At 41.0% G+C, this 11543-nt stretch overlaps 1 protein-coding gene across 1 annotated transcript; it reads right to left on the reverse strand.

Moving 5' to 3' along the window:
* Nucleotides 1–143: 143 nt before the first annotated feature.
* Nucleotides 144–7625, reverse strand: LOC143514994 (E3 ubiquitin-protein ligase TRIM39-like). The gene is made up of 6 exons (XM_077006848.1): nt 6993–7625; nt 3732–3827; nt 3399–3629; nt 2759–2781; nt 2418–2533; nt 144–2298 (listed from the first exon to the last, which is right to left on the reverse strand). Exons 1-6 carry the CDS (start codon nt 7386–7388, stop codon nt 1790–1792), a joined length of 1371 nt encoding a protein of 456 aa, XP_076862963.1. The 5' UTR covers nt 7389–7625; the 3' UTR covers nt 144–1789.
* Between the last annotated feature and the right edge of the window lie 3918 nt (nt 7626–11543).

Genomic DNA, 11543 nt, shown 5'->3' on the forward strand with positions numbered 1-11543 from the left:
ACTTAGGAGTTATTCCTTAGTCTTCTTCAGTTATCAATGTTAAAAAAGCCTAACTTTTTGCTAATCTGTACACTTGTATGTGATGAACCTATGGGAATATTTTAAGAAAACACTTTTAACAGGGATCATGTTTTTTGTGCAACTCACTTAACTTTCCCATTAAGATGTTTTATGCAACTGAAGACAGAAGCACATAATTCCTAGCAGACTCTTTTTCTCACAATCCTCACTGAGATTTGGTCCATGTGAGCACACCCCTCTCCCCACTGGGCTCCTACATATTCTAACATGAGCGACACTACAGGAAGCCGGAGCAGCACAAGAGACACACAAAATATGCTATTACCACAAAACTCTCCTACAAGGCAACTTCAGGAAAGGTGTTTTTGGTAAAGGGGGAGGGGGGGACAAAAACACAATGTCCAGAATGAAAATAAGAGATCAAACAGTGATGGCACTGCTATACTGCTATGAAGAGGGCGAGGTTTGTGTTTCCTTGCAAAGATGAAGGGAATGGAATCATGTCATTTCTAGCAGCTGTTGTAAAATACCAGCTTGTGTGTTGACTCGTGTGTGGCTACCAGTTTTACACCAGCCTTTCCTGAGGACAGAAACAAAAGCATGGCCATGTAAAGAAATGTAAAGTTCCGATTAGGACTTTGGTTTTTATTATGCTTTTTACATTGTAACTGGTGTTGAACAGTTATGTTTTTTTTTTATGTTTTCATTTTCTAGAGACTGATGACCGTTTTTACATCAGTGTCAGACAGTGGTTTTGTTTGTCCTTTGTTGTCCGTTTTGTGTAGCGATGTTGGAATCTTTTTGTGTGCTCTCTCCCCTTTACAAACCATGCCTCATAGCTGTTTCAGCGTGGAGACTCTGCTGTCTGAGCAGCTCCTGTACCATATGCAGAGAACCTTCATGCCCCTTAATTGCATGGGTAAGGACTACTGCCTTCAGAAGAACTACATGCGTTTCCTACCTTGGCCATAGCACACAGCCTGTTTATAACCCGTCCCCTTAATATATTTATTTACCTAAGTTACTTGTGATGACTCCAAATACCGCAGAGTGAAATTGTGATCTATCCTTTTAAATGTTTGTGTGGCCTTGAGATGTTTTTTTAAATATGTAAAATAAAGTGCAATGATGTTTCCCTCATGAAATGTAAATACCAATGAGAACATTTGGTACTTTGGTAATAATGACTGGTTAATATAATAAAAAAAATGCCTTAACATGTAAATTTAGTTCAACGAGTGCCTGGATGCAGTATAACTGACAATCGAGTGCACATTATGGGGAACTGAAGCACATTTCTTTCCCTGTGAATTACTGGGCTCCTGTAATCCTGGCTTGTGTGTGTTTACATCATGTACTGTATGTGATTGATCAGTCAAAGTTTACTGGAAATAAAAAGCCCTATTTTGTCCAAATATATAAATAATGTTTGTCATCTTTTTGCTGTTAATTTTGAAATCTTGATCACAGACAACAATTATTGTTTTCCATAAGTACTGACAGTGAGCATCTGAAACTTTAGGACTTAAAATGTATTACGTTCATTGTACAGATCTTTCAGTAATATGAAAGAACATTAACATAATGCTTGTCATTTCTGTTTCATATGCATCTAAAATTTGACAATTTATACTGAAAGAGTAGGACTTCTCTTAACATTTACAAATTCTTTACTCAATCTAATTTATGAGTGCACTGCCATCTTGTGGCACTTCAAAAAACAGCCAAAATTCAACAGGTGCAAAACTAGAAAACACAAGCCTGCTGGTTAGGAGATGCGTAGTGGGCAAATAGTACTCGCAGTATTCAAGTAAGGAAACAGGGTTCCTGTAAATGTATCGGTGAAGGTGTACAGAGAAGGCCCTTTGGTTGGATCAGAGAACGTAACTGTGCCACTGTCACAGTCCAGCTGGACGCGGATGACCCGCGGCTTTTCCGGAAGGCTGAGCTCCTTCCGAGTCTTCACACCAACTCGATACTTCCCGCTGATAAAGCGGATACTCCACATCCCACAGGAGGGGTCCATCTTCAGTAGCTTCTTCCTCTCTATGGACTCCTTGACCACCCCTACTGTCCAGTTGTCATTGTCCCCCACCTCCACGTCCCAGCAGTGCAGGCCTGACCTGAATCCCTGACAGCCCAGCACCCCCACGTACAGCCTCTCTGGGTTATCAGGCACCGCCTGCTTTTGCTCCACATAGTACACGCTGCACAGGTCCTCCGACACCACCAGCTTATTGCAGGCTGTGTTTGGATCAAGAGTCACCAATAGGGGTGCTGATGAGACACAACATGGGTTATTCTACATTTGCTTTTAGCCAAAAGGACTTTTATACTGAAGGACGTATTACAGCACTCGAGATGTAAACAGTATCTAGTATTGTGCTGATACTCACGGTCTTTGAGCAGTTCAGACATCTTTGCCCGTAGATTGAGATTCAGGAAGGCCAGATGTTTAGCTGTGTCTATTCCTGAAATGATGTCAGGTTCGGGGAGCAGGTACTTGGCTGGGCTAAATAACAAAGTGAACACAACCCATGTAGCAAACACATGACAAATCAATGCACCGAGCAGCATGAAGTCAGGCCCCCGAATCTGACATCACATTATTAACAAGTTAGACTACTAGTCATGTGATCGAATTTCTCTTCCAAGCGGAGCAAGCATACTGCAGCCCAAGAAACGTAGACACTACAGGAACTTAAGGAGCAAAGCAGAGAAGATAATTCCTACTCACCTGTACTGGTTGTTGGCATAGTTCTGTAACAATGAAAGAGGAGGATAAATATATTAAATTAATACATCTGGTAAGAAGCCCTATTACTGCTCAATTTTGAGATTTAGCCATTTCCATTGTTACCCTTTGAGAAGAGGGAACGTTCTTATTTCATCCTGTTACATATTCCAGATGATGCTAAATGTCCACCTCACATTTGGCATTGTGGAAACAGAGACCTGAATGGATCGCTATTGTGTGCAAGTTAACGTGACGTTCACACTGTGCCTTTGGGGCATTTAGAACCCCGACTCTGTAGTCTTGGTTGAGTGTCTATGCACATGCTTGAATTAAAGGACCTGCTTCGGACACCTCATACACTAGCTTTTCATCCCCTTGGCCAGTCTTTACAACTGAAAACCATAATTTAAAAGTCATTTTGAATATCTCTGAATGTATGTTGTAATGATAATACTTTGATTGCCTCATTTTGGTTATTATCTCACCATCAGTGAAAGAAATTGCAATATTACTTCTCACGTATTAATTCCTATGGATATCTTGATTGCAGTCAAACCTGATTAAATGCGTACAGTAAATCATGCCCAACCCATAGGAGATCTAGCTTAGCTAATCTACCTAGTTAAGACACATGTCCCACCTGGAGAAACGTGATCTCGTCCATATCCATCTTCTCGTTGAACACTTGTATGGTCATAGAGAGGTTTAAGATCTCAGACGACAAGGTCTCAATTCTTTTTTTGATCTTCTCATATTTCTTCACCTCTTCTTCCCTCAAAGATGCAATTCTGACCTCCTCTTCCTCTTTAAGGACCTGATGAAGACCGTCAAACTCTTGCCTAAGCATCTTCTCCACATTCTGCCTCTCATCCTAAAAAGCAGTATCAATACATGGTTTTCCTCACATTCCAGTTCACGTTTGTATGAGTGCAAATAAAGTCTTCACTGCACTGCACTTCAGGTGATGAACTACCTTTACTGTTCCTGCCAGGAGCTCAAATTCTGCTTTAGATTTATTCAGAATTTGAAGATTCTGCCGTAGACCAGAAATGCCTGACTTCATTTCTGCCTGTAATAAAGCATAAAACACATTATAAAGTTATTTTTACAAAGTTTAATCTGTTACCTTTGCTTTCACTTCATGGACAGACAGAATGCCTCAAAAAAGGAATCAGGTGCAAAGTGAAAAGTTCTTTTCAGTACATTTGAATTCATTTCTATTCTACAGCCAAATAACACAGAAAGGAGTTAACATGAAGGGTAGCATACCCTCATTAGCATACTCATCCCATTTAGAGTATTTCATTCTGAAAAATACTAACAAAAAGCTCTACAATTAGCCATTTATATCTTTACATTATGTTTTGAAAATGTGGCTGAAGCCCATTATTCGGCTGCAATTGTAGAGACTGGGATTTAATTTCCAGTGTAGGTGTGTTAACTTGAGCTGCTACTGTTTGTTTCTTGCATGAACTAGTGACTTGTGATATTGCTTCTGAAAGTACTTGAAAAGGTCATTCACACCCAGTCTCTTTTATTTTACTAAGGTTGATTATTTGAGACTTATTTATATTTTGGTACAATAAATATGAAACCATCTTACCCCTCATTAGTGCTCCGGAGGTTTCCCACTAAATTAAGTCACTTCCAAGTATAAAATTGCAATTTAGAGAGGGTATATTTCAAATAAAAACTATGTACAAATAAATCAATAAACAGGGCCACATCCACTCACTACCAGATCACACTTCTTGCCCTTAAGGTTACAGGACTGGCAACTCTAACTTGTTTTCAAACCCTTGCTTTATAAGAACAAAAGTTGCCAAGAATCACACTGTGACATGTATATAGACATCCCCATTTTAAATCCAGCTGCACACACCCACACACAAACAAATCCACGCATAGGGGAAAAATGTAGACTGCCAGTTTTATTTTCACAAAGGGGCCAGTGACAACAGGTTTTCTTACATCTAGTACATCTAGATCTATTTGCTTAATCTGCTCGCCTTGGTCTTCAACCAGATGATTAGTCGTGTTAGGTGTGTTCATGACTTGTTGGAATAAAACCAGCAGCCGTGCCCTTTGCAAATAAGAGTTGACTCCTCTGTGGAGGACAGAGTGGAAACTGGAGGAAAGGAGAGGCAGAAATTGCCCTTGCTGACTCATTGATGGTTGTAACATAATGTACTGGCAGTGCAATAGGTATAGCATATGAAGTGCATTGTGTCAAACATTTGGCATTTATATTTGGGGATCGTATTACATTAATTAATGCATGTAACACATTTAGAACACTTTAGAGTATGCCGTATTAAATATTAGGCAAATTATTTGAATATAACATACCAAATATGCGAAAGAACCTGTTCTCACCGACGAATTGTATTATCATTGTCTTTGTGTTATGAACATAAACACATTGCAAAAGTCAGCGTTGAACAGAAAAAGCACGCGCATGGAGCACGTAAGACAAGATTTTTCTTATTTGATCCATCAGATGAAAATCGCATCATTTGGCCAGTCATAGTTGGCGGCCAATGTTGCGTTGCCTTCTCTTGTTCACATTAGTGCACTTTTATGTTTGGACTGGATTTGTTCTCTTTCATTTGTTGACTGAAGTTTGCTTTCTCGTTTTTTCATTCTCATTCTAGTCCTAAAGCATTTTAGTAGCATACCTGTTAACGCAGGAATATATAATATCTGCGAAGCTTAAATACAGACTTCAGTATTTGTTCGTTTATTGCGTCATATCATCGTAGTGTTTAACAGTTATTGCACTTTGTCTTCCTATCGCCCAGGCCTATGAACTACACTAGTTCACAATTAACATAGTCTTGCTATCTATAGGCCTACTGACTACTGCGTACTTGCCACTATAGCCAGAGCAAGAAATATCCGATTACCACATCTGCACTTTTAGTCAGAGAAAGTGTATAAGCATATATAACGTGGTGAGCTCTTCCCCTATCCATGTACGTTTTGTCCATAGAAATTGGATGCTAGGATGCAACACGTACAAACGACTCCATTATCTGATGTGTGTTTCCATATAGGAACATGAAAAGCATGAAAGTTGTTATTTCTGAATTACAAAGTTGTTATTTCTTTCTACCCAAAGTACTTAATTTGGATCTGGAGAGCAAACATTGACATTGCTGACACGTCGCACGAGACGTTAATGTCATTATAATGTAACAATTGATAACAATAAACATAATATTGCATCAACTTTGATAATGCTATCACTATATTGGATATACGTCAGTATCACACACACAAAACCAAAATAAAAACAAAACTACAAGGAACAGTGTGGACTTTTCTAGTGAGCACATAAGCTTCCAGAGAAAATCAGGATTTCGAACCGTGCGAAAATACAATAAGATGATGACTGTGGACATGTGCATGGGCTATGACCAGAGACCGTCTCTGGCTATGACGTACACTGTGGACATGTACATTGACTATCACCGGAGACCGTCTCTGGCTATGACGTGCACTGTGGATATGTACATGGGCTATGACCAGAGACCGTCTCTGGCTATGACGTGCACTGTGGACATGTACATTGACTATGACCGGAGACCGTCTCTGGCTATGACGTGCACTGTGGACATGTACATGGGCTAAGAGACCGTCTCTGGCTATGACGTGCACTGTGGACATGTACATTGACTATGACCGGAGACCGTCTCTGGCTATGACGTGCACTGTGGACATGTACATGAACTATGACCGGAGACCGTCTCTGGCTATGACGTGCACTGTGGACATGTGCATGGGCTATGACATCTGCTACGTCATATCGCTAGCCCAGTGCTGACACAGGTCTGTATTTGTATTTGTAGCTACGTCGTCTGAACGTGGAACAAGTTCTGAGCCAACGTAAATACGTACGTAAAGTACGTACATATATAGCATTTAGTCTGTTTTGGGGCGAAATCAAGATGAATTACGACAACTTAATTAAAATCTGAATAAAAACGTCTGTTTAGTAGCCAGAATAAAATGGTCCAGGTCAAAATTATATATTTTATATGGTAATTTACTTCATACCAGTTTGCCCCAATAACGCACGTCCATGAATGTGTCCAATGTCAATGCTCTTTTACTGTATGCTCCCCCACACCCAATAAAAAACCTTTGTATCTTGCTAACTGGGAGGCAAATGTAGGTATATGCATGAACCATGTACAAAAGTATCCAGCAACTGGTATTGTAACTTTCTCACCTTTAAGTCTTCCACTGCTTCCACAACAGGGGCACAGTGGTGATCTTTATGCTTCTTTGACGTATAACACACCACACAGATGGGCTGTTTGTCCTCAAAGCAGAAGAGTTTGAGCTTCTCGTCATGCTCTGCGCAGACATCAATTGCCGAAACGGTGCCTTTTCTGTGCTTAAAGTTCTCACAGAGGTTGGTGAAAGCTAGACTCCTGGTGGGCTCGTCTGCTGAGCACTCCTTTCTACACACAGGACACTGCAACACCAGCTGAGTGCTCCAGTACTCCCGCAAGCATTCCTCACAGAGACTGTGACTGCATTTCAGCACAACAGGAACCTTAAAAATGTCACAACATATCGGACAGCAGAAGTCCTCCTCCAGGAGTGAGTGTCCTTCTGCCATCACTGGAGATGTTTTGCAGGACCTAACGGAAAGCTCGTTTTAGAAGCAGGACACTTCCTCTTGCTTCATTCCCAACAGAAAGTTTGTGACGAATCATCAAAATCTAGATGCTGATAGGCTAGAAGAAACCCCACCCCTTACAGTTTCTAGTTTCGTTTCGAAAGAAGCGTCACCAAGCAGGGAGGGAGCCGGCGGAAGAACATGGGAAATCAGCGGCATCTTAAAGGCTCAGTTCTACTTCCGCGTCTGACCGTAGTGCGCGACCCCGCGAGAGCGGCGGAGGCGTTTATACTGGACGCGTCACATTCTCCGCAACGATATGTGGTAGCATAAAGAAACACCCCTCAAAAACAAGTGAAGGAACATTTACCTGACGAATTTTAACGTTGCATTGTGTTACGTTACACGTTTGAAAAGTGCTGGGATTTTGGCTTGAAATTGTACTTGAAATGCTTGAAATTGTAACTGTATTTCGTTTCACAACAAACAGCTATCTGACTGAATCGATCGATTGTATTACATTTATAAATACAAGCCTGTAATTCTAAGCATTTAGACTGAAACTAAGGCTTAAAAACTGATTAAAAAATCCAATTTAACACAACTTGGTTTCTATCTAAATAGCTAGCTATGGGACTTAATACAGCTCTTTAAATGATAGCTAGCACCTTTTAAAGAAGCTTTACTACTTAAATCCCGTTCAATGTAATGAGAAACTATAACACAACTGCTGTTTACAAAAAATCTACAGAGTCCCTTCGTAAAATAATCCGCCCAGAAACACTTCCGTTGTGTTGTGGCTGGATTTGCAGCGTTTCTGAAGTTGCAGCGCGTTTCTGAAATGTAGCTCACGTGTTGTCATTTTGATGCTTGTGCTTTGCATATTTGCAACGCGGACTTTCAGGGACACCGTAAAGTAGGGACTAATCAGAAAACATTTTAGTCATTTACATATGAGGTTTTATGCTACTCATGAGACGTGGGGACTAGTGTTGTCACGATACTAAGAATTACAACTTCGATACGATACTTTAAAAAGTATTGAAATTCGATACGATTTTCGATACCAAAGTCAGATACTGTGCTCATTTCTGTTTTAAAGGCTTTTTATTTATTTTTTTATAAACAAACAAATGAATATTGTATTTTGTTTCACAAATGTCAAATAAATAAAAGGTGTAGTCCATACCACATTAAAACAGAAAAATAAATAATTGCACATTAATATAAATTAACATAAATAATAGTAGTGCACTCTGGAATTCACATTTAGAAGTTAAAAAAGGCTAGTGCAAAAAGTGTATTTTAAGTATACTTTAAACAACTTTAACTCTTTAAGTAACTAAAACTTCAGTATTAGAGTTCAGTATTCATAGATGATTGATCCATTGTAGTACGATCACTCTTTTTTTCTCCCTGTATGCTGTACGGCTCTTAAACCAAGAATATGACATTTGCTAGGATACCATAATCGGACACATAATTTTGTATGCTATAATACTAGAAATGGGAATAATCACCAACCTCTTGGAATGTTTTGTACAAATATGCGTGCCTTCAGGTGTTTGGCCAGATTCGTTGTGTTAAGCTAGGTTTAAACTTTCGCGAGTGACCGTAGCGCGCGAGTCCGCACACCTTGTCTGCGTGCTTGAAAATGCTTGAAACAAATAGCTGTCTGACTGAACCGTTCTCTTGTATTACGTTAACAAATACTAGCCTCTTGTAATTCCAGGACGAAACATGAAAGAACGTGAAGACGTTAAAATTGGGCGTTTTGAAAATAAACAACCATTAAATAATGTGATAAAAAAGCGAATAATTTCGAGTATATGTATAAATATTTAACTAAAGTTTAACGTGCTGGGAAATATTGAAATGGACCTTGAAAGTGACGTACAAGTGCTTTAATTCCACCTTGTTGGTGTATGAACCCTACAAACATGACTGTTCATTGCGCTGCGGCGCGCGATAAGTTACAAAATTCTAGAGGTGCACGACCTCACGAATTGACAGCGCGCGAGGCTACCGCGATTACATCATTTCCACCGCGCGGACCCTCGCGCTGCTCGCGGCGCGTCAAGTATAAACCAGGCTTTAGCGCCCTTCGTTGAAATGTTCCGAAAGCACCGCCTGCAAACTGGCTTGTTCATGTCCTTCGGTTTTCCATCTGTATCTGCTTCGAATCCAAAGTATTTCCACACAGCACTTCTGCTGCTTTCCTTGTTTAATTAAGACGAGCTGCGAACACACTGCGTTTGTTTTAGCTGCCATTTCAGCATTGCCAACTGTTCTGTGCATTACGGCACCTTGGGTGGGTCAAACGACAGCGCATTTTATGTTAAAAGAATCGATTGGCTCCTTTGGTTGGTACAGCTTTTTTCTCAAAACCCTCACATTGCTCCATGTAAATCTGACAATCAATTGGAGCATGAACATAAGCTGTCTTAACATCCATCTGATGTGAGATTAAGTTATCCTGGACTGCTTTTTGCATCACAACCCTCACACTTGTCATGTCAGCTGTGGGTAAGAATGTTTTGTTGTAATCTGTACCTGGTTTCTGACTGTAGCCTTTTGCTACGTACCTTGCCTTGCATTTGTCAGACCCATCAATTTCTGTTTTCAGCGCATAAACCCATCTACCTCCCACTGTCTGTTTGCCTGGTGTCAACGGAGTCAGGGTGAAGGCTTCGTTCTCCTCGAGAGATCGCATCTCCTCTCTCATGGCAGCTTTCCACTGTTTTGCTTTGGTTGATGCAATGGCATCCTGGTAAGTATGAGGCACATCGCACACTGCCCTGTAACAAAAGTCCATGCAAGTATTTAGATTGTCCTGTGTCACCTGTGTCATAGTCCTGCAGGTGAGTAGGTCTCCTTTTGGTTCTTGGTGGGTTCTTTCTGTAAACAGTCTCTGTGACTTCATCTGGCTGGGTATGTTCAGTCTTTTCAGGTGAAGCCCCAACACCACCATTTTGAACACTCTGACCTTGTGCATTTTCAGGTTTCTCATCCACCCTCTCATCAGTGTTGTCAACCATGGTATGCATGATTCCATTTTGCCTTTCTCTTGTTTGCAAGCAAAACACGTGGATCCGAATTTCTGTAATTTGGACAGATTGGATACATTTCCTGTGAACAGCTCGTATGCTATTTTCTTTGTGCACCTATTATAGCACCTATTCCTCACATGTGCTGAGGTCTGAACAGCGTAGCTCCACATGTTATCAGGTAACCAACCTGCTTCCAAACAGTAGGCATCTGCTAATTTCATGGAGTGTTCTCCAACCTCTTTCTGCAGTGCCGTTTTGGTGGGGCGAGTAAGGCGCAGATGTCTCGTGTCTAATCCTGTTTTTGGTTAACAGTGTTTGGAAGTTGTGACCTGTAATACCTGATACACTTGACTTGCCCGTAGGGGACCACGTCTGTAAAGAATTTCTCTGTAGCCTTGACTCTGTCACTTTTGGACCTGAGAAAGTACACAAACACAGTGCCTAAAAAGTCATCTGTAAAAGACCACATGTATCGGTGCCCTTCCATGCTCTGAGTACGCATGGGGCCTGCTAAATCAGTGTGTACTAGCTCTAGGGTCCTTTTTGCTTTCCTATCTGGCTCCCTATTTGGTGTCTGTGTGAATTTCCCTTGTGTGCACACCTCACATGACATATTCAACCCAGATAAATCTCCCTTAATCTCCATGCCCTTCACCACACCTTGTCAATTTTTCACATCCTCAAAATTACAATGACCTAATATCTGATGCCAGGACTGGACATCATGACACACTTTCAATTGGTCAGCATCATTCTTAACAGTAGGAAAAAAATACTATTTTCCAATCTCATGTATGTCAAACCTGTTACCGTCATTGGTGAGTTTGCGACTGTTCCCTTTCTCTAAGATCACCGTCGCACTTCCGTTGGCTGCTCTCGACACTGAGAAGGTATCGTGTAGGCATGTTGCTGTCCCCTGCTGTCCAGCAGGTGGATCACCACGGTTCCTCTCTGTTGTGCCATCCCGCTGCACTTGCTTCCATCCGCTAACTCCACGGAGTGGGTGCTTGGCTGGAACGAGTGGTCGAAGCCCTCGAACTTGCTGATGTCGTTGATGTGAGAAGTCGCTCCCGCATCCATCATGATCCCCTTCTTCACGTGGACC

This window comes from Brachyhypopomus gauderio, chromosome 5 (genome assembly GCF_052324685.1).
Source record: "Brachyhypopomus gauderio isolate BG-103 chromosome 5, BGAUD_0.2, whole genome shotgun sequence".
Lineage (NCBI taxonomy): Eukaryota > Metazoa > Chordata > Actinopteri > Gymnotiformes > Hypopomidae > Brachyhypopomus > Brachyhypopomus gauderio.

Bases quoted from the DNA above. Each gene is read 5' to 3' on its own strand.
- LOC143514994 (XM_077006848.1), bottom strand. From the start codon at position 7,388: ATGGCAGAAGGACACTCACTCCTGGAGGAGGACTTCTGCTGTCCGATA. The intron at 2,782-3,398 runs GTGGGACATGTG...TCATTGTTACAG, and splicing joins ACGAGATCACGTTTCTCCAG to AACTATGCCAACAACCAGTA. The intron at 2,534-2,758 runs GTGAGTAGGAAT...TTTGTTATTTAG, and splicing joins TATGCCAACAACCAGTACAG to CCCAGCCAAGTACCTGCTCC.